This window comes from Ictidomys tridecemlineatus, chromosome 3, assembly GCF_052094955.1.
Source record: "Ictidomys tridecemlineatus isolate mIctTri1 chromosome 3, mIctTri1.hap1, whole genome shotgun sequence".
NCBI classification, from domain to species: domain Eukaryota; kingdom Metazoa; phylum Chordata; class Mammalia; order Rodentia; family Sciuridae; genus Ictidomys; species Ictidomys tridecemlineatus.
Genome location: NC_135479.1, coordinates 166,743,435 through 166,767,564, shown reverse-complemented (window position 1 = coordinate 166,767,564; position 24,130 = coordinate 166,743,435). Strand labels below are relative to the sequence as shown.

Here is a 24,130-nt window from a genome sequence, read left to right as displayed (position 1 = left end):
CTTTGCAAGAATTTTTGAGCCTACACATTGTAGGAATACATTATAATTTACCAGCACTTTTTAAAATGTTCTTAGTAAGCCTCACATTTTTCTTCAGTCTTTGAATATCGTTTTGATTTTTTTTTTCTTGATTTTTAAGTCACATACCCTTTTTTTTGTCCCTAAACTTTGTTTTTTATTTAATTTCTTTTTTTTTCTAGTCAGGTACAGTTTTCTCATTATAGGAATATTTACAGAGAGGTTGTTCAAACTCTCCCTATTCCATCCCCAACTGGAATAGTGAAAAGTAACAAATTATGAGATTGATCTAACTTTTGGGCATCCAAAAGCTTTAACACTGAAACTCATAAATTCATTTAACTGTGAAATATGTATGTGTTCTTCACATTCACAGTTACCAGAAAACTTAAGAACCAGAGGGAACTTGAAGTCATCTAGCCAATGTCCTCATTCTGCAAATGAAGGAAATGACACCCAGTTGGGATAGGTGACTTGCTTAGGTCACAGCTAGATATTAGGTACTCTGTGCTTTGGAAACAATGATGCTTTCATATTATGGGAAGAAAAAAATTCCACTTTAGAATTTTCTCTTGTAAGAGTTCTCTCAAGTGTTTTATAAACTGTTTAGCAGCTGACACTATTCCAGTTAGAGAAACAAAAGGAGTTAATTTCAGGCTTCAAATATGTGAGCTATTATTTTAAGAAAAAATATTCTCCAGATGTTTCCCACCTCCTCTGAGAATGGAAAAAAGAGGAAATGAGCTTAAAGTTCAGCAGAAGAGATTCAGATTAGATATTAGGAAATCTACTGTGAAAAACTGCAATTGGTTACTGGGAATGTTGTGAAATCTCCTCCTCTGGAGAGATTTTGGAATGTGGTGGTTGGCCATTCATTTCAAGGGGGTGATGTGGGTGGCCCATTTCTAGAGCTAGGGGCAAACCCTACTTGACTTCTCAAGTTCAGCAGGTTCCATGAGGTCATGTTGTGCCTATAGCTAGTAGGTGGGGTAGATGACTGCTCTTAATTATAGTAGAATTCAGGATTCATCAGTGAAGTTTATTATTCAAACTCAGTTGTACATTTATATAAGTTCTGATAGGTATAAATGGGCAGATGGACTACAGTCAACAAATGCCTATTAGATGGACTTGCTCACTATCTCCATTGATCAGCATCTGACAGCCTTATTAATTTGGGCTCCATCTCAGCATATTTACTCAGCAGTAGCTTTTAGACATCATGAATAACTAGTCCAAAAAGCAGAGTGTGGGATCCTGGCCAAGATCTTGTACCATATATAATGGACAAATTATTTCTTTCAACCAAAAATAAAGCCTTGATATTTGGAGAACAAGATAGAGAAAGATGAGTGCAGTTTGACAAATCTCTACCTAATAAAACAAAGTAGAAAGCTTATTAGCTAATGTATTAGATGGTGGCCTCTAGAAGTAACCATACAGGAATTTTAGACTTCTAATTTGGAATACAATAGAGATAAGCAGTATTTCAGTGAAATAATCAATCATAAGTACAGGTTGGGGAGATATCAATTAAAACAATTTCAAATGTCAGAAAAAGACCTAACAAATGGTGCCTGGGGTTGTAGCGCAGTGATAGAGCTCTTGCCTACACGTGTGAGGCACTGGGTTCAATCCTCAGCACCACATAAAAATAAATAAATAAAATAAAGGCACTATGTCCATGTACAACAAATACAACAAAAATACCCAACAAATGGATATAGAATTAATGATATGGCATATTTGAAGTATGTCCATGGTGCCAACACAAAGTAAGTGCTCACAAATGTAGCTAAGAAGACTATAATGTAGATATTCACTGCTCCTCCATTCCCCAGCCATTCTTGGAGAATGACCTGTTTCTCTTATAGTCACTGGTTTTGCCCAGTGCCAATCTGGGCACAGCAGTGAATGGTTCTTCTCAATACCCAAAAATAATCTGTTCCCACCAAAGGATCAGATTTTCAGAAGATTTCAACCTAGGGGAGAAAAAGGAGAGAATTTTAAATAAATGTCCTGTAACAAATATCCAAAATGTCTTCTCCCCACCCACACTACCTCTCCCCTGGAGATCTACTTTGATCTGCGTCTCCATGGGGGGCAATGAATGCTGCTCACACTTTATGTCCTCAGGATTCACCTAAGGGGGACGAATTTTTCCATTCTCTCTTATTTAGAGTTGCTTCTATCTTTCCTGAAAAGCCAGGTGCCAGCTTATCTAGGCATAGAAGTCTCAATTCCCACTACAAAAATGGGTCTCAAAAAGCTTCATCTCAGAAAATGGTCACCACCCCTCACCTGTGTCACCCTCTCCCACTTTTTCTCCAAAACATGTGAAACACCACATATTTACATTTTTTACTTCTTATGCCTCCACCAAAATATCATCCTCAAACTATTAAAAACACAATTTTCACATATGTGTGTGTGTGAGAACATAAGTCAAGTTGTATTTAACATGATGACAAAGTTGATTTAAAACAAAATATTAAAACCTTTAGTTTTTGATAACCAGTAGATAAAAAGAATGTTAAGAATATGTGAAATAAGATACAACTAGTTAATATGATAAAAAAAAACCCACTTGATCCTGACAGTGGTTAATAGTTTGTAGAGTTATTAATATCTGTGATACTAATTGATTATGCAACAAAGCTAAACACCTAGTTAGTTGACACCAGCATAGCTTATCTAAATATTCTTAGCATGACAATAAAAAATCACACGATCATCCTTTGTCTTAGCTTTATAAGCAATTTGGGGATATGGTTTCTTAACATTCCCTTCCCAACCCCACCCACCATAAGAAAGCTACATGTGCACAGCCATATATGAACCAAAAAAGGTAAGTCTTACAAGTTGTTCCGATAATCTTTAAAAAGCAGCAAAGTGATATGACAAGACAACAGATTGCCATATGAGTGTTCTCATCATTTTTAATAATCAAATCAAAAATAGGAGGGCTTTCTGTTAACAACTGTCATAGGCAGGATTTTAAACAGAGAGTGCGGTTCAAATATTTTCAAAAGACCCTAACCATCCTAAGAGTAGTAATTGTGAAGGTCCATCAACAATCATCTAGAAAGTCTAAAGAATATCATATCTTTTCCTTGTCCTCAGGAACCTCATAGTCATGTTCAGTCTAATAGAAAAGAAAGAAAGAAAGAAAGAAAGAAAGAAAGAAAGAAAGAAAGAAAGAAAGAAAGAAAGAAAGAAAGATAGATAGATCAGTTAAAACAGCATTCAATTTTGTATTGAACTTTTAGTAGAATGTGCAGAAAAATGAGAATTGAGAAGGTGGCACTTGGGGAAGATGATCAGGGAGTGCCCTTATAAAAGAGATAAGTACCCTTATAAAAGAGACCCCAAACAGCTCTCTTGCCCCTTGTACCATGTGAGGATGCAGTGAGAAGATGATCATCATCTGTGAACCAAGAATGTGCCCTCACCAAACACCCAATCTGCTGGCATCTCAAATTTGGACTTCCCAGTTTCCAGAACAGTGAGCAATAAATTTCTCTAACCAAGCCACCCTGTGAGGGTACTTGGTTATAGTAGTCTTGGCAAACTAATAGCTAGTTTATGGTATTTTCATTATAGAGCACTCAAATCTGAAATTATAAAATTTATTTTTAACCTATCACCTGTCTCCCCATACTAGAATGAGAGTTCAGTAAGACTTCACCTTTTTAATTGACTTCAGTTTGTTTCTCTTGTATCCAGGAAATTATTAACAATTGGAATCTGCTCAATAAATATCTATACGTAACAAATTAATTTCTCTGAGAAATGAAAAAAAGAGAGAATTTTCTTTGAGAGGCATGGAAAAACCCAGAAGGCAATTCTGGTGAACAATGGAAGAGGATTCTGCCTGACTGTCCCTGTCTTCAGGGGGCAAATATTAGGCTCTTGAAAAGCTAAAAATTTTGTATAAGGGCAAGAGTGGGGCACAGAAGACTGGCTCAGGAGCAGATGAGAGAGGCTTGTCCACACCACATAGCACAGATGCAGATGTATTGTTAGCACTATGTGAAAGAGAAAGTTGGAATGAGAGCAAGGATTGAAGGTTGAAATGCTTTAACATTCTTTTGGATAGCAAGCCAAAATCTCATGAGGATAAATGTACGAATAGAATGCTTAGGAGTGTCTGAAATAATATATATCATGTTATCCTGCTATGTACATTATGAGTCACAAGAGGGAACTGAAACTCACTGTGGCCCTCCCCAAATATAGGGAACGATTTAGGGCTATTCAAAATGATTAGGATTGGCAACTCTGACACCAGAATAAATGGTTAGACCAGTCACTTTTTCTTTTTTTTCTTATTCTTCTTTTGCCATTTTAAAAAAGTAGAGTTTGATGGCCATTATTGATTTACTCATGTTAGGTTTATCATTATTGCAGTTAACCTCACGTTTACTTTGGCTAGTATCCCTCTTTGAAAATCTGACATTTCAGTTGGTTTGGATTTGTCTTTTTTGGTTGTGCTCCATTAATAACTTAAATTTTAATAGTGCTTTTTATCTTATAAAGAATTTATGTTAAAATTTTTACCCTTAAGCAGCTCTGAGAGATAGGCAGATATTATTTCTGCCTTATAAGTGAGAAAACTGAGGCACAGTAAATATAAAGGACTTGCCCAAGGCTACAGGCATGAAGAATGGCAGAGCTAAAACTATAAAATGCAAGTCTTTTGATTTCTACAATGCGTTTCCCATATAACATGGCAGCCACCACTAAGCCAGCCTGTATGGCAAACGTCCAGTGTCTACACATATTAGATGTATTTTTATCTTCATGTGTACACATACTCCCCAGTTGTCAAATAGAAATTAAGGGGGGAAAATCAAGGAGAACTCACAATAGTGTTGTGTGCTGCATTCTCAGGAAAAAAAGAAGCAAGAACACCCACTACCACCATTTCCTCCCAGCAAGAATTCTGAGGTCCCTTCTTCCACCAGGTGTTTGTATAGTATTACACAAATCTGATATTCTTTGAGTGATTTGAGAGAGCCACCACACAGCTTTGACCACCGAAAACATCCTCAGGGACAGGAGGGAAATTAGTAGGGATAAGTCAAGCAGTAAATTCTAACCAGGGCCCCCATATAAATATTCAAGTTAAAACTGAACAAAGTTTATTTAAATAAAGAGCCAGAGAAATGGCAGATGGCAGACCTAAGGAGTTGGTTTCAGGGAGAGAAAAGCCAAGCCTCTAACAGGAAGTAATGGAAGGAAAGCAGGATCCTACTGGGTCTTTGGTATTCAACTGGTCTTCCAGGCATTCTGCCTCCTTCCAGTTTTCTAGTACTTCACTAGATTGTCCTGGTTTGAAGATTATTAACTATAATCCAACACGTTCACTGAATTGAGGGAAGAGTGAAGGGCCAAGTGTGCCAGCTTATTATTAAAAAAAATCACCACAAGTTTAAGATTTGATAATTGAATTCATGCATCCCCAAAGGCAGAATTAGGTCCCTGCTCATACATTACCAGGTATTACCACACATTTCCGGTGTGGAATAACACTTTCAGCTCTCTAAAGAATACCTTAGAGAAACTGAATGTTAAAGCTAGACAGGATCCAAAAGAAAAACTAAGCTCTACTTTTAGTAAATGGAGAACTTGAAGAGATTTTTGTTTAGATACACATAACTAGACAAGAAATAAGGTCTCAGTACTGAATTGAGTGGAAAAGAAACAGATGTATGTATAATACTCTCTAATTTGTGTTTTAAATGGATGTATATTATATTGCTTATTCATAGATTATCTATGAAAAACTATGTGGAAATAATAAGAAAAACTATTGCTTCGAAGAGAAGGGATTTGAAAGAACAGAAGTAGAAGGGAATTTTCTTTTTCCGAGAATGGTTCTTTGAATAATCACTAATATTGAACACACCTGACACCCCTGCTAAAATAATATAAATTCCATGAGAGTAGGGCTCACTGGGCATATTATATTCATTTTTACAATCCCTGGGTGGGCCTAGCATTGTTTCTGGTAAGAATTCAACAAATTATTGTTGAGTACTTAAGGGCAGATTTTCTCTTTCCACCTAAAATAAATTTGGCTATTAATGAGTATAAATCAATATTAGTTTGTGCTTTTTTCCTCAAATGTTTTATAACAATCATTCTTAGAGGAAGAGAAAATAACAGTTTTCTATCTGCTCTCATTTTACCGGTGTGTATACACACACACACACACACACACACACACACACACATATTATTCAGAGTATGCTTGAAATAAAACAGTTCTTAAAAATACTCTAATTTATGAAATTAAGAAAGTTTTATAAATCATACTGCTGACAAATGTTTTTTCATTTTTTTCCCCGAAGGAGAAAAAAATGATTAGTTAGTATATTTAGAAAAACTGGAAAGCAGTGAATTTTGTGGTAGGGATTCATATTGAATATTTTCTTAGGTGCTTTTTATTAACCAATCCTTCTGCAGCTTGTTCACACTCTTGGCATTACCCTTGAATAGGATGTCGCAAATTCAACGCACATTTTCTAAGAAGTGGGAAACTATGATCCAGAATTAAGTAAGGCAGAAGTAAAGAAAACAAACTCCCATGAAAATGGAAATTAAATTACATATAGAGAGAAGTTTTTTCAAAGTGTTCCGGAAGATTGTAAAAAATATGCTCGCTCGCTCTCTCTCTCCTGCCCCACAGCATTATGATGAGACTCCACTAGGATTCCAATTTTCAGAAAGTCTCTTAATATAAAAGTACGAGAATACCGCGGGTGTAGGACCATGAGGGTACCACGGGTTGGGGGTGGGGGGGATAACGGAGCAGATCCCAGGGTGCGTCGCGCTTGCCCCCTAGTGTGCATTTCCTCGTACTGCATCTCCCTGGGCTGTTTGTTCTTCAACCTAGAGTGAATCTAAACCGAGGTCTTCTCAAGATGGTTTTTATAAACAGTCAAACTTCGTTTGTATTTTTCTTGTTAACTGCTAATTAGTAAAGAGTGCTGTTAAAGAACTTAGAAAGAGTTTGTCTTGTTAATAGTCAAACATCTCCCTCTTATTTATGTAATGGATTTGCTTTGCAAACTCCTTTATTTCATAAAAGTGCAAAGATAAAATTTAATGGACTCTAAATCCAATTAAGCAAATTCTAAACTAATGACTTCATAGTATTTAAATCTAAAATAGAAATGTTCATAGTCGTAATTGTGATTTTTTTTTAAATGACATTTCAGAGCTATTACATGGAACATCTTTTCTCCAACTCAGAAGACCTCTGCAGGTTTTGGTAGTGTTTGCTTTTACATTTATTTTACATTTACATTCATAGTTATATTTATTTGTGACTAAATAAAAGCATACAAAAAGCATCTAGCAGGTGAAAAATCTCTGTCCCTGGCATAAAGCCTATAAATTCTTAACTATTTCCAGTTAGGAAAGAATTCTGGCACTCATTAACAGAGTATAAATGCCACCAAATTTGCAGAATCTAGCCTCTTAGGATTAGGTTTTGGGCAACTGAAGAACACCCCAATACAAGTGGAATGAAGAAGATAAAACATTATTTCTCTATTGGGTAAATAAATTGTAAATTCAGGGATTGGCATGGTGCCTCCACATTCATCCAGAGCTAAAGTTGCTTCAAACTTGTTGCTTTACCAAGCTCAGTGCATACCAACCAACCTCTTGTCCAAGGTGCCTGATCCACACCAGGCAACATATCAGCATTCCAACAACAAAAGGAAGAAAGGGAAGAACATGCTCATTTCCTATTAGGATTCTTCTTGGAAGTTGCACTGATTGTAACTACTCCCAGTCCGCCAGGACTTTGTCACAAGAACATACACCTAACTGAAATGTCTTCATTAAGGACTGCTGCTCTATTCCCAGCTGAAAACCAGGGCTTTCAATACTAGGTAAAAAGTGGGGGCAGAATTGATATTTGGAGACCAGAAGTCTCTGCCATAGCCTCTGTTCTCACCAGTTATCTTCTTTTGACAGAACTCACACTTCCGGTTTTTATTTTGATTTGTTTGGGTTTTTTTTTTTTCTGTTAAAAAGTAGATCTTTATTCCACCTGCCTTCCATTCATTAAGCTCTGATATTAAAGACTTTACTTCCCCTGACTCTTCCCCATTCTTTCTCTAGGCAAATGGCAGTGCCTTGGCCTTCGGGTTTTCACCATGTTGGTGCATTCCTTCCACAGGTGATGGCTGTGCCACCTGGGCCTCTGCAGCTACTGGGAGTGCTGCTCACCATTTCCCTAAGCTCCATCAGGCTCATTCAGGCTGGTGCCTACTATGGGATCAAGCCACTGCCACCTCAAATTCCTCCTCAGATGCCACCACAAATTCCACAATACCAGCCCCTGGGCCAGCAAGTACCTCACATGCCTTTGGGCAAAGATGGCCTTGGCATGGGCAAGGAGATGCCCCATTTGCAATATGGCAAAGAGTATCCACACCTACCCCAGTATATGAAGGAGATTCAACCGGTGCCAAGAATGGGCAAGGAAGCAGTACCCAAGAAAGGCAAAGGTAATCTCACATTGGTATGCTGTCATCAAACCACAGCTTTCCAACTTCTTAAATGATGGAGGGGGATAGAAGATGAATTTTTAAAACTTTTATTTTAGGAATTGACATTTATTAAATTCTTGCTTTGTTCCAAACTCTATTCTTGAAAAATTCAAGTCTTAAAGAAAGATTCATGGGTTTGATCACCAGCACCACACACACACAACTTAAAAAAAAAGATAAAATTACAATTTTATGTTTGATTTTGTTATTTTAACTAGCATTAGATGAATCAAAATATATTTAATCACAAATACTCTATCCCCTTATTTATTTATTTTTTTATTTATTCAAACATTCATCAATTAGGACTGGGAATGTGGCTCAGGTAGAGCGCTTACCTGGCATGCATGAAGCCCTGGATTCAATACTTAGCACCCTCCAAAATTAAAAATAATTTAAAACAAACAAAAAAAATCCAGCAACTATCCAGGGAGAATCCATTTTTGTGTCAGGCTCTGGGCCTGATGTTACAGGATAAAGCAGTAGAGGAAAAAAAGAAAGAAAGAAAATAAAAAGAAAGGAAACAAGTCACTCTTCTGAACTAGGGGAACAGTGTTGTAAGGACCAAATATGTTAAGAGAAAAAACACATGAAAGCATCTTCCAAACTAGGTGTTAGATAAATGCAAGTGGCTTTAATACTGCTTTAATAAAGCTATGAATGTCAATCAATAAATCAGCAAAAGGGGATTAAAGAGTGCAGACTGCATCTAGATGACATCTGAAGATTTGTCCCCATTACTTTCTGGGCATATTTATTAGTTGTTGAACATCTAAAAATGCCTATCACTATGACAGATGTTTTCTCATGTTTGGTCAGTTTATCTAGAGATCTCAGAAATGCAGTATTGGTCTAAACTATGGAATCAACCTAGGTGTTCTTCAACAGATGAATGGATAAAGAAATTGTGGTATATATACACAATGATATATATGGTATATATAACCCTTAAAGAAGAGTGAAATTATGGCATTTGCCAGTAAATGGACAGAACTAGAGAATATCATGCTAAGTACAGTAAGCCAATCCCAAAGAACCAAAGTCCAAATATTTCCTGTGATATGCAGATGCTAATTCATAATAAGGGTGTGGTGGGCTAGGGAAGAATAGAAGTACTTTGGATTTGACAGAGAGAAGTGAAGGGAGGGGAGGGGTTTGGGGGTAGGAATGATAGTAGAATGGATTGGACATTATCACCTCATGTACATATATGATTACACAACCTGTGTAACTCTACATCATGTACAACCAGAAGAAGAAGTTATACTCCATGTGTCAAATGCATTCTACTGTCATGTATAACTAATTGGAACAAATTAAAAAATAAAATAAGAAAGAAATGCAGTACTGGTAGGAAAAACTGCTGCATCATAATAGCAATGGCTTTTGAGGAAGTAGAGGTCACCCCGTAAGACCCTATAATCATGGGAAGATTCACTCTAGAGAACTGCTGGATTTGGTGTTCTGAGACCTTGGGGCCTCAGTCCCAGAGAGAGACACCTAGTCATTTGACTTCCCTGAGCTTAATTGTCTTTATCTTTAAAATAAGGTTGTTGAGAGAATCACTGACCTAAGGTAAGCAGTGCTGAGTAAACGCTAAAGCATCACAGGAATTTTTAGTTGCTGTAGCTGGTAATTCAATAGATCCTCAGTCACAACAGAGTATGTCCCAGGCATTGTGCTGCATGGCAGGGACTTCTGACAGAAAAGATGTGACCTTCCCCTAAAGACTTCCTTGAATGGTAACTACACAGCTCATTGTTTGGGAATAACATTCCTTAATAGTTCTGTGATAGTGTCTCAGCATAAGAGAAGTATTCCCAATTTTCTTCTCTTAGGAGCTAGTATACCACTTAGGGGATTATTTCAGCTTCTTCTCCCCACTTCCTTTCTTAAATAGCTTGCCTGAGAGTTTTGGTACCTCTTATACCTTTTCTCCTATTTGAAAAAATATAGAGTTCTATGGTTCTATTTTGTTCCCTGACAGTAGCTCTGTAAAAGTATAAAGGTCAGGATTAAGATGTTATTATTAGTGAAATATTTCATTTCTTCATGCAACCTATTATTCCTAGCAGGGGAGATTCAGAGTTCTGTTTATCTGCAGGGCACATACAGAACAATATAACAGCATGCACTTTGTGTTTCAGGACTGATTCAAGAAGGCGTAATACCTTTCCTATATATCCTCTAATCATGAAATGTGCTGTATTATCCTTGCTGTACAGACAGGCAAGGAGAGGTGCTGATAGCAAAAGCTCTCCTGTAGATATCTCACACTAAGACTAGAAAGATAAGCAGAGCTTCGTGCTCCTAACCAAGATCTCTTCTTTATCCAGACTGCTTGTCATCCAAAAATATCTTCTTTATCCCTCCTGTTTAAAAATCAAATTTGTATACAACAAATAATTTGGGAAGCTAAAGAATTAATATTAGAGGCTTGGTAAATCCTACAGCACATTAGATAATTTACACAAATCCACTGGCTCTTGAGAACAGATATAGAAAGACGTTATTGAACTACGTACAAAATAAAATATTTTCATTCCTTCCTGAATTCACATGATGACTTCTATCATCACATCATACTGTATTTCAACACATGAGGAAATATCATTTGGTTCTAAAATATTTTGTTAAAATATTATCCAGGCATAAAAAAGATAAATACCACATGTTCTCATTCTACATCTAGAATCTAAAACAATCAAATGCACTGAAGCAGATAATAGAATGGTGGTTACCAAAGGATGGGGAATGAGAATATGATGGTTGAAGGAGTCTAGGCCACAGGCAGGGGGAATATGGTTTCAAATGGTGGGATTTTGGGGTTTGTTTGTTTGTTTTAAGATCTACTACACAGTTTGGTGACTCTAGTTAATAGTAATGTATTATACATTTCAAAACTGCTAAGAGTAAATTTCAAATGTCACCATAAAAATAAGCATTTAAGAAGATGGAGATGCTAATTATCTTGATTTAATTATTCCACATTATAACCATAAATCATAACATGGATTGCAACTCATTAATATATACAATTATAACTTGTTGGTTTATTTAAATTTTTTAAATAAAATTAAAACCAAAAGATTATGGAAAAATAAAATATCACTTCAAGTAGGAAAAATAGAAAAAAAAAACAGAGAATGACTCCAACACTAAGATATACATACACATATCTAGAACAAATAAGATGAAAATGCATATAAATGTCAAGTGTCTAAGTTCTGAGTTTTGGGGCAACTCTGAATTTTCCTTGTACATCTTTGAAGTTTCCAATTTCTCTATGATGAACACATCATAATATCTTCAAGTTTTGTACTTAGAAAAATGTTGCTTCATTACTTTTTAGCTTTTTTAACTTAACCAATGCTGATATAAGCAGCTGCACATATCAGTTTTCAGAACAATACCTCAAATAGAAAAAAGAAATTACCACCCTGCACCATGTACAGCCAGAGGAAGTTGTATTCCATTTGTGTACAATGTATAAAAAGTATTTTACTGTCATGTATAACTAATTAGAACAAATTTAAAATTTTTTAAATAAATTTTTAAAAATTAAAAAGAAAACAGAAATTATCAGTTTGGTTTCTTTTTTAATATTTATTTTTTAGTTTTAGGTGGATACAATATCTTTATTTTATTTTATTTTTTATGTGGTGCTGAGGATCAAACCCTATGCCTCACAAGTGCTAGACGAGCACTCTACCACATGAGTCACAACCCCAGCTCCTAGGTCTCCTTTAAATATTTATATTACACAGTCCTGGAAGATGAGCGCATTAGTTCTAGTCTTTCCTCTCCATAGTAAGATGTCTAAACAAAGATCACCATGACTTTGTTGAAATAAAAGATAACTAACCTCCCTCTCTCCTTCTCTTTCTCTCTCTTCCTCTCTCCTGCCCTCTACTTTTCCATCTTCTTTATCAGCAGAAATACCATTAGCCAGTTTACGAGGAGAACAAGGTCCCCGTGGAGAACCTGGCCCAAGAGGACCACCTGGGCCCCCTGGCTTGCCAGGTCATGGGATTCCTGGGATCAAAGGAAAACCAGGGCCACAGGGATATCCAGGAATTGGAAAGCCAGGTATGCCTGGAATGCCTGGAAAGCCAGGAGCCATGGGAATGCCTGGGGCCAAGGGCGAAATCGGACCCAAAGGGGAAATTGGGCCAATGGGGATCCCAGGACCACAAGGACCTCCAGGGCCTCATGGACTTCCTGGCATAGGGAAGCCAGGTGGCCCAGGGTTACCAGGTCAACCAGGAGCAAAGGGTGAAAGAGGACCCAAAGGACCACCAGGACCTCCAGGACTTCAGGGTCCTAAAGGAGAGAAAGGCTTCGGGATGCCAGGTTTACCTGGCCTGAAGGGTCCTCCAGGTATGCATGGCCCTCCTGGGCCTGTCGGACTGCCAGGAGTGGGAAAACCAGGTGTGACAGGCTTCCCTGGGCCCCAGGGCCCTCTGGGGAAGCCAGGACCTCCAGGGGAACCTGGCCCACAAGGTCCTATCGGGGTGCCAGGGGTTCAAGGACCTCCTGGAATACCTGGAGTTGGAAAGCCAGGCCAGGATGGGCTCCCTGGCCAACCAGGATTTCCAGGTGGCAAGGGGGAGCAAGGACTACCAGGGCTGCCAGGACCCCCAGGTCTTCCAGGAATTGGGAAACCAGGCTTCCCAGGACCTAAAGGTGACCGGGGTGTGGGGGGTGTTCCTGGGGCTCTTGGACCAAGAGGAGAGAAAGGACCAGTAGGTGCCCCTGGAATGGGAGGACCCCCAGGAGAGCCAGGCCTGCCTGGAATCCCAGGTCCCATGGGCCCTCCAGGTGCTATTGGTTTCCCTGGGCCCAAAGGAGAAGGTGGGGTTGTGGGGCCACAGGGGCCACCAGGTCCCAAAGGCGAGCCAGGGCTTCAAGGCTTCCCAGGAAAGCCAGGTTTTCTTGGTGAAGTAGGACCCCCTGGCATGAGAGGTTTGCCAGGTCCTATAGGGCCCAAGGGGGAAGCTGGGCATAAAGGATTGCCTGGGCTCCCTGGTGTTCCCGGGCTGCTTGGACCCAAGGGAGAACCAGGCATTCCAGGGGATCAAGGGCTACAGGGCCCCCCAGGTATCCCAGGCATTGCAGGCCCTAGTGGCCCCATTGGACCACCTGGGATTCCAGGCCCCAAAGGGGAACCAGGCCTTCCAGGGCCTCCTGGGTTCCCTGGTGTAGGCAAGCCTGGAGTGGCAGGCCTTCATGGCCCCCCAGGGAAACCAGGTGCCCTGGGTCCTCAAGGCCAGCCTGGCCTTCCAGGGCCCCCAGGTCCTCCAGGGCCCCCTGGCCCGCCAGCTGTGATGCCCCCTACACAACCACCCCAGGGAGAGTATCTGCCAGATATGGGGCTGGGAATTGATGGTGTGAAACCCCCCCATGCCTATGGGGCTAAGAAAGGCAAGAACGGAGGCCCAACCTATGAGATGCCCGCGTTTACTGCTGAGCTGACCGCACCTTTCCCGCCGGTGGGAGCCCCAGTGAAGTTTGACAAGCTACTCTATAATGGCAGACAGAACTACAACCCGCAGACGGGCATCTTCACCTGTGAGGTCCCCGGCGTCTACTACTTTGTATACCATGTTCACTGCAAGGGAGGCAACGTGTGGGTTGCTCTGTTCAAAAACAACGAGCCCATGATGTACACATACGACGAGTACAAGAAGGGCTTTCTGGACCAGGCATCTGGGAGTGCCGTGCTGCTGCTCAGGCCCGGGGACCGCGTGTTCCTCCAGATGCCCTCAGAACAGGCTGCGGGACTGTACGCCGGGCAGTATGTCCATTCCTCGTTTTCAGGATATTTATTATATCCCATGTAAAAAAGAAAAAGAGAGATTTAATAGAAGACAAGAAAATGATGCAACAAAAAATTCAGATGAAAAACATAATTGCTTCAGAACATTTATATAGTTGGAAAGTTATATTTAAGTGAAATTCAGACCATCATGTACAAATAAAAACTAAGATGCATGTTTAATACTCTGCACAGCAGCTTGTCGTTGAAAACAATGGGATAGGTTTATGTATCAAGTACTGACACTTGTGTTGTACCCACTGGAATCACATTAGTTGTCATATGTTATTTGCTCTCACAATAACCTGCTTATTCAGATCAGTCAACATGTCAGTACAAAAGATCATAGCTAACCAAAGTCACTCACTCATATTGTTTCCTTTAAAGTATTTATAAATATGCCTTAGGGAAATGTCAGTGATAACAGTTACATACCATATTTACTTTCAGAATTTCCTCTCCATCTGTGCAGATACATAGCCATGGAATGTTCTGGGGAGTTCTGTAGTGTTCCTGTCTCAGTGGGAGTCAGAGAGGGCCATGGAAACTTTAGTCCTTTGTAGTACTAGGGATATTTCTCTAGTGATAGAGGCTGGGGGTTTTGTTGTTGTTGTTGTTTGTTTGTTTGTTTTGTTTTTTATCAATGAGAAGTTCTAGTCAGAATTGTATGTCTGGAGTCTGGAAAAAAAATTAAGGAAGAGTACCATTGTCTATCTGTGCTGAGCACTGGGGTAGGATGCCAATGTGAGGCCAAGACAGAGCCCCACAGGAGCTAACAAACCAGTGGGGAGACATAAGCAGTGATTAACTCATTTATTCCTCAAGGAGTTCTTTTAGAGTTGTTCTGTGACTTATTTTGTTTTTTCTTCCCTCTGTGTAATTTCTACCATGGCCTAACCAACATAAATACCTGGAAGCCATAAGAAAAAAAAAAGGAACCCTTCAGTAAACTTTTTAGCTTTATGGAATATTTATTATTGATAGGAATTATCAATTGTGTTTACATGCATTAAAAAATTGCCTTCTTTTCCCGTACACACAATCACAGTGAGGTTTTAACCATAGAGATATTGATATTATTTAGTAGCTGAAGAATATCTCCCTGTGTAGTATGTAAGCAAATTCATGTGTCATCTGAGGTTTCAAATCAATTTCCAAAATCCACATTATTTTTTATTGGGGGAAAAAATTCAAATTTCATAGGAAAATAAATTTCTATTTTAAAAAGGTAATTAGGCAGTTTGATATTTTAAAAGAGGTGATGTTTCTAGTTGTAGATACAAAAAAGGAAAATAACTGTCTCTTCAGCAGCAATCTGTAGAAGAGATATCCAGAATGTCATAGGGTAACAATGGCCCAGGCCATCTACGTGGCCCTTTACTTAGCACAAGTCAACAAATAAAACAAATTTGAAAGGGAGACATAAGTAGTTGTCCAGGTTTTCATTTAGGCACATATTAGCTGATTTAAGCATTGCTTAAAACAGACAAATCACTTCAAATCTGCTATTAGCTGTGGATGCTGTTAGACACTTGGGGAAATGATATGGAGCTGTGATAATGAAATCATATTTTGTTTCTCAAAAATTAATTGAGTACATAGTTATAGATGGGAAAATACACAAAAAGCACAAGGAAATGTGTCTATGTAAAATTTCAATCATTTTTGGACTGGAGATGTAACTCAATACACAAGGCCCTGGGATTAATCCCAGTACCACAAAATAATAATAATAATATAAATTATTTTTACCATCACAAAAGTTCTTCTCTTGGTCAAATATGTATCTTTTCCCTATGAAGTATACAAGCATCATTTCTTCTCATTTTTTTAAGAAGAGAAATTAGTTCATTATCCCAAAATTTCTTATTCACTGCTAATTAGATAACACACTTTTCCCATTAAAAAGATTTCCTACCCAACCTTCATTTTCAAAGTGGACAGCATATATGTGGTCATATGTCCTTTGAGTTGGTCTTGAGGATGCTGGTTTGGGGCTGGTGACTTTGGAAGTAACAGATTCACTGGGTTCCTTCTGCTAATAGGTACACTGACATGGCTTGGAGGCAAGTCAGACCAGCTGATCTGTAAAATTGTATTTATCTGTACATGTATGGACTCTTAATTTCCATCAAGCAAGAGAGAAATTATCTCTTTAAAAACAAATTCACTTTTCAAAATATCTTCCAACTTATTTATTGGTTGTTACGCAATTGCCTATATATATATAGATAGATAGATATATGTATGTGTGTATGTTTATTATCAGGCATATGCTTCTAACTTTTAGATGGAGGAGGAGCAAAATTTATGCCAGATACTGTGTATTCTACAATGGTGCTAATCTAAAGCTAAATGATACTTCATTTAATTTAAAACAGAGTTTTAAATAATTATCTATGTACCTGTGTTTCCCTTTTGAGTGTTGCACATCATGTTAACACATTAATGTAAAAGCAGATAAAACAACTGCATGTTCTAAAGTCTAGGGATAATAGTATGATCTCTATTTCATTCAAAAATATCTAAAACTTTTCCATGTGAAATGTACCAAACTTGCATTTTCTTATTTAATTACAGAGTTTTAATACAGCATGACATCCTCCAGGGGAAAAGAGTGTCTGTAGTGGGTGACTGTCCTCACATATTTTACAAAATACAATGAATGGTGAACAGACTGGTAACTTGTTTGAGTTTCCATGATAGATTTGAGATTTAATGGCAAATCATTTTTTATTTAAAATTTTGTACTGATTTGAAAAAAGTCATTAAATATCTTTAAAAGTATATTTCTCATCTTGTTCATGTTGCTCTTTGACGCTGTATGAACCTCTTAAGTCCCCTCACATATACATTGTAGCAATTAGCAGCTGAGCTAGAGACTGAACAGGACAATTTATTCCTCTTTGACATAACAGCTCTGGATTTAAGCAGTCCAGGGCTCAATGGTAACCCAAGCAGGGGCCCAGTTTCCTTCTATCGTGTTTCTCTTCCACCCAGATATGTTGCCCTCCTCTCTGCAGTCTAGGATGGCTAACATCAGACACAGCCCAGTTAATGGGAAGGTGGAGAAAACAGAAGGGGAAGGTGTTTTTTTGTCTGGAAAAACTCAAACCAACCACTGCATAGAGCACTCCCTCCCACATGCATTGCCCAGAATGTAGTCACCTTGCCAGCAAGCTTCCAGATAGTGTGGGAAACTGAAGATTTATTCTGGGTAACTCCATGCCCAGCTCATACCCAGGAGGGTACTATTAAGAAGGAAAAACAGATAATAGGACACAGTTAACTGCTGCTTGTGCAACATACATCAGCTAAGAAAGGACTGCCACAGTCCTCTCTTCTCCCTCTCTTCTGCCACATCAGAGCCACATATTGGAAAGGGAGATGGTGCTGCATATAGTCACAGAGCAGAAATCAGACCTGTTTCAAGAATCTAAAGGCCTCAGTAAGTATCACCAATAAGGAAATAACTCCTTTGTGATGATTTATAAAGCCCTGAGTGACTGTAACTTATCACATCTATAATATGAGAAAGGGACTGTTTAAATCATTGAGCGGGCAGATATGTACCACCAGGTAACTTCTTTACGCCTTCAGTGTGCAAGCTCAAGACCACAGCTTCCATTCCTATATAGCCCAGTGGCTCTATTTTATTCCAGAACTATTTTGGAAGGTCTGTCATTCGGAAAACACAACCATTACATCTTGTTGGCTTATGTAGGTAGGTAGAAGGTTGAGTACAGGAGACACAGCAGGGAGGATTAATGGTTAGAATTCAGAATGCTGGACCAATGGGGCCAAACCATCATCACTGTGACAAAATAAAGAAACTCAAAATCGACATCATATTTACAGTATGTGTGTAGTAGCCCTTTACCTTAAACACAAAGTAGGCCCTATCGTGTGCCTGGTACACTACATGATCTGGGGCATAAAAAGCAACAGAAAACATAACCCTTCTCCTTAAAAATATTATCCTCTGCTTGGAGGATCTCAAGATGTTTGTTTTAAAAGTCAAAAGAGCAGAGTAATGTGAAGGTGACTGAATGCATACAAACTAGATAAATCCAGAAAGAGAAAGACTGATCCATGCTGCCTTTCCTGGGAGGACCACTCTGTCTTCCTGCTGTATAAACTCTTCCTCGCCACTCTGGACACAGAGGAAGCTCTTCCTTCCCTTTGCACTGTCCCTATTGCCTAGATTGAGGCAACTTCTCCCCACATCACCACCCTGCTTTGTATGTTCTATCCCTTAACTATTTATTTTTCTGCTCTGTCCATGGCTATAATTAAAAAACATGATTCACTGGGGACAGGTACTTCATTCATCTTTGGATCCACACCCATCTCAGAGTAATGGCCCCAACACTAAGGTTGAGGAAATAATGAATTTCACAAGGATGCTATGGGAAAGGGTCCTCAGTGAAGGCGAGGTTAGACTGAATGGTAGGAAACTCCCTTCCATCTCTGGCATTCCATGATTTTACAGAGGCTAACTATGGGATAAAACTTAATTTCAGCTGGGCACTGTGGCACATGCCTGTAATCTCAATCAAGAAGCTGAGGCAGAAGGAAGGATTGTGAGTTCAAAGCCATCAGCAACTTAGAGATGCCCTATGCAACCTCACTGAGACCCTGTCTCTAAATAAAACATTTTAAAAGGGCCGGGGATATGGCTCAGTGGTTAAGCACCCCTGGGTTCAATCCCCGGTATCAAAAAAAAAATGTAATTTCAAATAATTTATTGGAGGTGGTTGCTTAAAGAAATGAAGAATTTGAATAGAGGGAACATGAAGGTATTCCAAGAGGAAAGGAGAAATAGCCTTTCCTTCTCCAAGGAGGAAATTGGTGTGGGGAGGGCTGGGGCAGTGCTAAGTCAGGTGTTGGGAAGGGAAGATCAGGGGAAATGTCTCAATTAGATTAGAGCCTCCATCCAAGGACTAGTGAAGGAAGTTGAATAACCGAAGGAAGGTCAGGTGATCCAACACTTTACACATAGGCAAGAGATGTTTCCATCTTATCTAGTATGAAATCAGATGATATTGTAGGTCCTTAAGTGAGAAAGTGGTGTAAAAATCAGTATTTTATTTTTAAAAAATGTTGATGATTGTATGACGACAACATCAGAAAAGGGAAGGTACACATTGTAAAGCCACTTAGGAGAGCAGAGCAGCTTTCCTTCAGGAAGGCAATGACGGGTTGTGGCAAAGTGAGCCCTAAAGGAGCGTCTGGAGGGAGGAGAGTCAGACAGATTCCGTTTCAATTCCCAGTCTAATGCCAAAGACTGAGAATTGGAATAAAGAAGAATGGAAAAGATGAAAGACTGCACTTGGGGGCAATACTGGACAACCTGATAAGGGGGAAGGAAGCTTGGCCCCAAAGCAATTTCCTCCCATTTATAAACTTGGAAGGCAGGAGCGGGTCATCAATGCAATTGGGTACTCCACAACGAGTAGAGCCCATCCAGATGAAACAAAGGGAAGATACCTGGTTTCTTATAAAAAGTGTTGAATTTGACCTGATGGTGAGTATTCTGTTACCTAGGGCTTAAATAACAGAAATTCACTTCCTCAGTCTGGAAGCTAGAAGACCTGAAGGCAAGAGCAAGGTATCCATAGGGTTGGTTTCTTCCAAGGTGTCTCCTCTTGGTTTGGGGATGGCTATCAGCTCCTTCACAGGGTCCCAATCACCATTATAAGGATACTAGTCATACTGGATTAGGGTCCACCCTTGTGACCTCATTTTAATTTAATGACCATTTTTGGGGAGGCTGTTTCAGGGATTGAACTCAGGGGCACTCAACTCTGAGCCATATCCCCAGTCCTATTTTGTATTTAGAGACAGGGTCTCACTGAGTTGCTTAGTGCCTCACTTTTGCAAGGCTGGCTTTGAACTCACAATCCCGCTGCCTCAGCCTCCCCAGCTGCTGAGACTGAAGGTGTGAGCCACCATGCCCAGAAAATGGCCTTTTTAAAAGCCATAGTTCCAAATACAGTCACATTTTGAAATACTGGGAGTTCAGGATTCAATATATGCATTTTGAAGGGTACAATTTAGCCCACAACATGTCTATGCTCCAGATGTGCCTCTGGTTGGAAGAGAAAGGGAGAGTGACCTAGTGGCCTCTTGTGGTAAGAGGTAGAAAAAGGTAGCAATACGTTTTACCACAATTTGGAAGTTTTTCCCTCAAATGGTTCAATGGACTCTTAAAATGCAAGTTTTCATGCTTGTTTCATATCATGAATAACAAAAACATCCCCCAGAGTAGTCTTTTTCTTTTAGCAAAGAGTTGTACATCATTTCTGTTGTTGCTTCATTTTCAAAACCAATCCTTTTGCCAGGATAAATTTTATTCTCATGTTGTTTTTTATAAAGGGGAAAATCTATTCATGAGTTTTATTATCAGGGGGAAAACTATTAATACCTCAGAAAAGTATAATAAAATTTACATTAAAGCAGGACACATTATCCCACTTTAACAAGTAATAAAAAATAATAATAAATAATAAAGTAATAAAAATAAAAAAGTAACAAGTAATACTTGTTAACAAGTAAGCTTCTTGTGTGATGCTGAAACGCAGGACCATTTCATCAAAGTTTCCTTTGAGGCACTCACAAGCTTTCGAAAGATTTTTTTTCTTTACTATCTTACTATAAGTAAAAATAGATTTTTTATTAAAATCAAAAGCACTTCTAAATTAAAGTTTCTAAATCCCATGGAGAGCTATGTTTCATATGCCTTGTTAAAACCATCAAGACCTAAAAATTAATTTTATAATGAACATAGCTGAGTCAGTTCTCCTTTGACAAGTGAGTGGCTGGCAGCAATGTTCACATCTGCTCTTCATTCGTGGGACAAGAGACACAATGGGAAAAACTGACGGAACATTTACAGCTCTCTCCTTGCCTGCTTCAAATAATACGTCTTTCCTCAACAAAGATGATAATGTCCTTTTCATTACTCTGTCAAACAAGAGTCACCAATACAGAAAATGTATAGTCTGGGATCAGACTATCCAAGAATAAATCTTAGTCCTCTATTTACCAGCTGTGATACCCTCAGTCAATTACTTAACCTCTCTAAATTTCACTTTTTGCAACTGTAAACTAGTAAATGATAATAGTAACTATCTTCCACAGTTGTTGGACAGCTGAAATAGTAGGGTGTGGTTTGCAGGTAGATTTTTGCAGTACATTTACTGAATGTACACCATCAACCAGAAATTGCTTTAACAGGTTTCCTACATTACCTTAGTTACTCCTGTAATACCTCTAATATTAGTCCACTTTACTAACAGGGTTAGGGTTAGAGAAGTGAGGTATAGTAACTTGTCTGAGATCTAATAAATGACAATGCCAGGATTTTAACACAGGTGCCTGGCTTTATGGTCTATGGTCTTAGCTATCACACCCTATGGCCTCAAGGAAGGAGACAAAAGTCCTCAGCTGTCTTAGAAGCAAACAACTGTAATGAGTGTTTGAAAGATGACAGAGCTCAGTTGTTTTATGGTCACTGTCCTTACCAGAATCAAATAAAATAACTACCAACAGGGCTGGGGTTGTTGCTCAGTTGTAGAGCACTTGCCTAGCATGTGTGAGGTACTGGGTTTGATTCTCAGCACTGCATATAAATAAATTAATAAAATAAAGGTCCATCAACAACTAAGTGTGTGTGTGTGTGTGTGTGTGTGTGTGTGTGTGTGTGTATAACTAGATACAAGACGATATTAGCAGATATCATGGTAACTGCCCCATCCCTTAAGTGATATGGGGACAGCTGATTTTAAAAATGGAAGTCACGGGGCTGGGGATGTGGCTCAAGTGGTAGCGCGTTCGCCTGGCATGCGTGCGGCCCGGATTCGATCCTCAGCACCACATACAAAAAAACAAAGATGTTGTGTCCGCCGATAACTAAAAAATAAATATTAAAAAAAATGGAAGGCACCACCATAAACTTAACAGAAGGGCTACTATCACAACAAATAAATTAGCAAAAAAAAAAAAAAGAAGTGTTGGCAAAGATGTGGAGAGATCAGAACATTTGTGCACCATCAATGTATACCATCAACCAACTGGTGAGATGGTAAATTGGACCATTATAAAAAACAATATGGTGGTTCCTCAAAAAAAAAAGTTAAATATAACCACCATGTGATCTAGCATTTCCACTTCTAGGTATATAATCAAAAGAAGGTATACAATCAAAAGAACTGAAAGCAGAGAGTTGAGAAGATTTGAATATATTCATACTTATAGCATTACTCACAAAATATAAAAAGTGAGAGAAATCCACAGTGTTTTTCCATTAAAAATACATATAATAAAATATTATTCAGTCTTACAAAGTAAAAATTTCTGGCTCATGCTTCACCATGGATGAATTTTAAGGGCATTGTGCTAAGATAAAAAGCCAGTTTCGAAGGCAAATACTGTATGATCAAACTTATTTGAGGTACCTAGAGTAGTCAATTCATAGACATAGAAAGCAGAATGGTGGTCTCCAGGGTCTGGAGGAAGGGAAAATGGAGAGGTTTTATATAATGAGCTTCAGCTTTTCAAGATGAAAAGAGTACTGGAGGTGGGTGGTGGTGATGGTTGTAAAACAAAACAATGTGAATGTACTTCACACCCTTGAACAGAAGACTTTAAAAAGGTTAAGATGGTAAGTTTCATATTATGTGTATTGTACCAAAATTTTGAAACTAATTTTGAAAGTTGATAAGAAAAAAAAGCTAAAGGGAAAACTACTTGTTGATAAGAATAACTAACTCATCTCAGGAGGTAGTTGGAAATGACTTACAGCAGCCTTCCTTACCTCCACATTCACCACAGCATTCACCCAGTGGGTAAAGGGTTCTGAGCATTATTGTGGTCCAGAAACCATGAGTCCCAGCTTCTCCAGGAAAGTTTCTGCAGATCATGGTGACTGCCACTTAATCTGTCTCCTCTCCTTGAGTGGATGCTACATTCTTAGACCTTAAGACTTAACTGCTGTAGGCAGCCACTCCATCTTCACCCAGAGACCCCAAAATAAAAACTAAAAGGACTAAGTTTCTTTTTTACTCTTCACCCCAATTATGCAATTTCCAAAATTTTTTTCTAAAGATAAAGTTACAGCTCATGTTTTTCCCCTCCAAATGAGGGGATATTTATGGAGCCTATACACACTCAAGATGTAAGATGAAAGAAAGTTTTAATTCAACCACATGACCTTACCAGACCCTGTGGGGAGAGAGGAAAAACAGCCATTCTTGGTAGGCAGAACCAAAGAGAAAAGCAAGCATAGTTTCAGAAACTTTCCTGTCCCCCAAGGAACAAGGTCTCTCTCTTGTGGCTGGAGAAGAAATAGCAGTTCAACAAGCTCCTTTTCATTGGACTTTTTCTCAAATGAATTTTGCTGTAAGGATTTCAGAGAGAATATGGTAGGGATGGTTTGTCTTTGCTCCATGTCTGGGGCCACAGCTTGAGGTCTATCTAAAGTCAACTCCTGGAATCATTTGGAGGCATCTTTATTTATAGGTCTAGCAGTAGATGTTGGCTGCCAGCAGGGACCTCAACTGAACTGTGGGCCAAAATACCTACCTGTGTATTTTTCCATGTGGTTTCTCTGTTGGTCTCTTGTGAACTTCTGAACAGTATGACACCTGGTTTCCAAGTGAGCATACCAAGGGAGCAAAGTGAAAAGGCATAGAATTTGAAAGATCTAGCCTCACAAGCCACA

General features: G+C 38.8%; 1 protein-coding gene across 2 annotated transcripts in view; it reads left to right on the top strand.

Moving 5' to 3' along the window:
• Col8a1 (collagen type VIII alpha 1 chain) overlaps positions 1-17,193 on the top strand; it is a 147,231-nt gene extending 130,038 nt beyond the window's left edge. Inside the window, exons 3-4 of one of the 2 annotated variants that reach the window (XM_005335066.5) lie at positions 8,216-8,546; positions 12,522-17,193. In XM_005335066.5, coding sequence (XP_005335123.1) covers positions 8,219-8,546; positions 12,522-14,431 — 2,238 coding nt within the window. In that variant the 5' untranslated portion in view covers positions 8,216-8,218 and the 3' untranslated portion in view covers positions 14,432-17,193. The remainder of the gene's footprint in view (positions 1-8,215; positions 8,547-12,521) is intronic. The other variant, XM_013362777.4, reaches the window with a different exon arrangement.
• Positions 17,194-24,130: the final 6,937 nt, after the last annotated feature.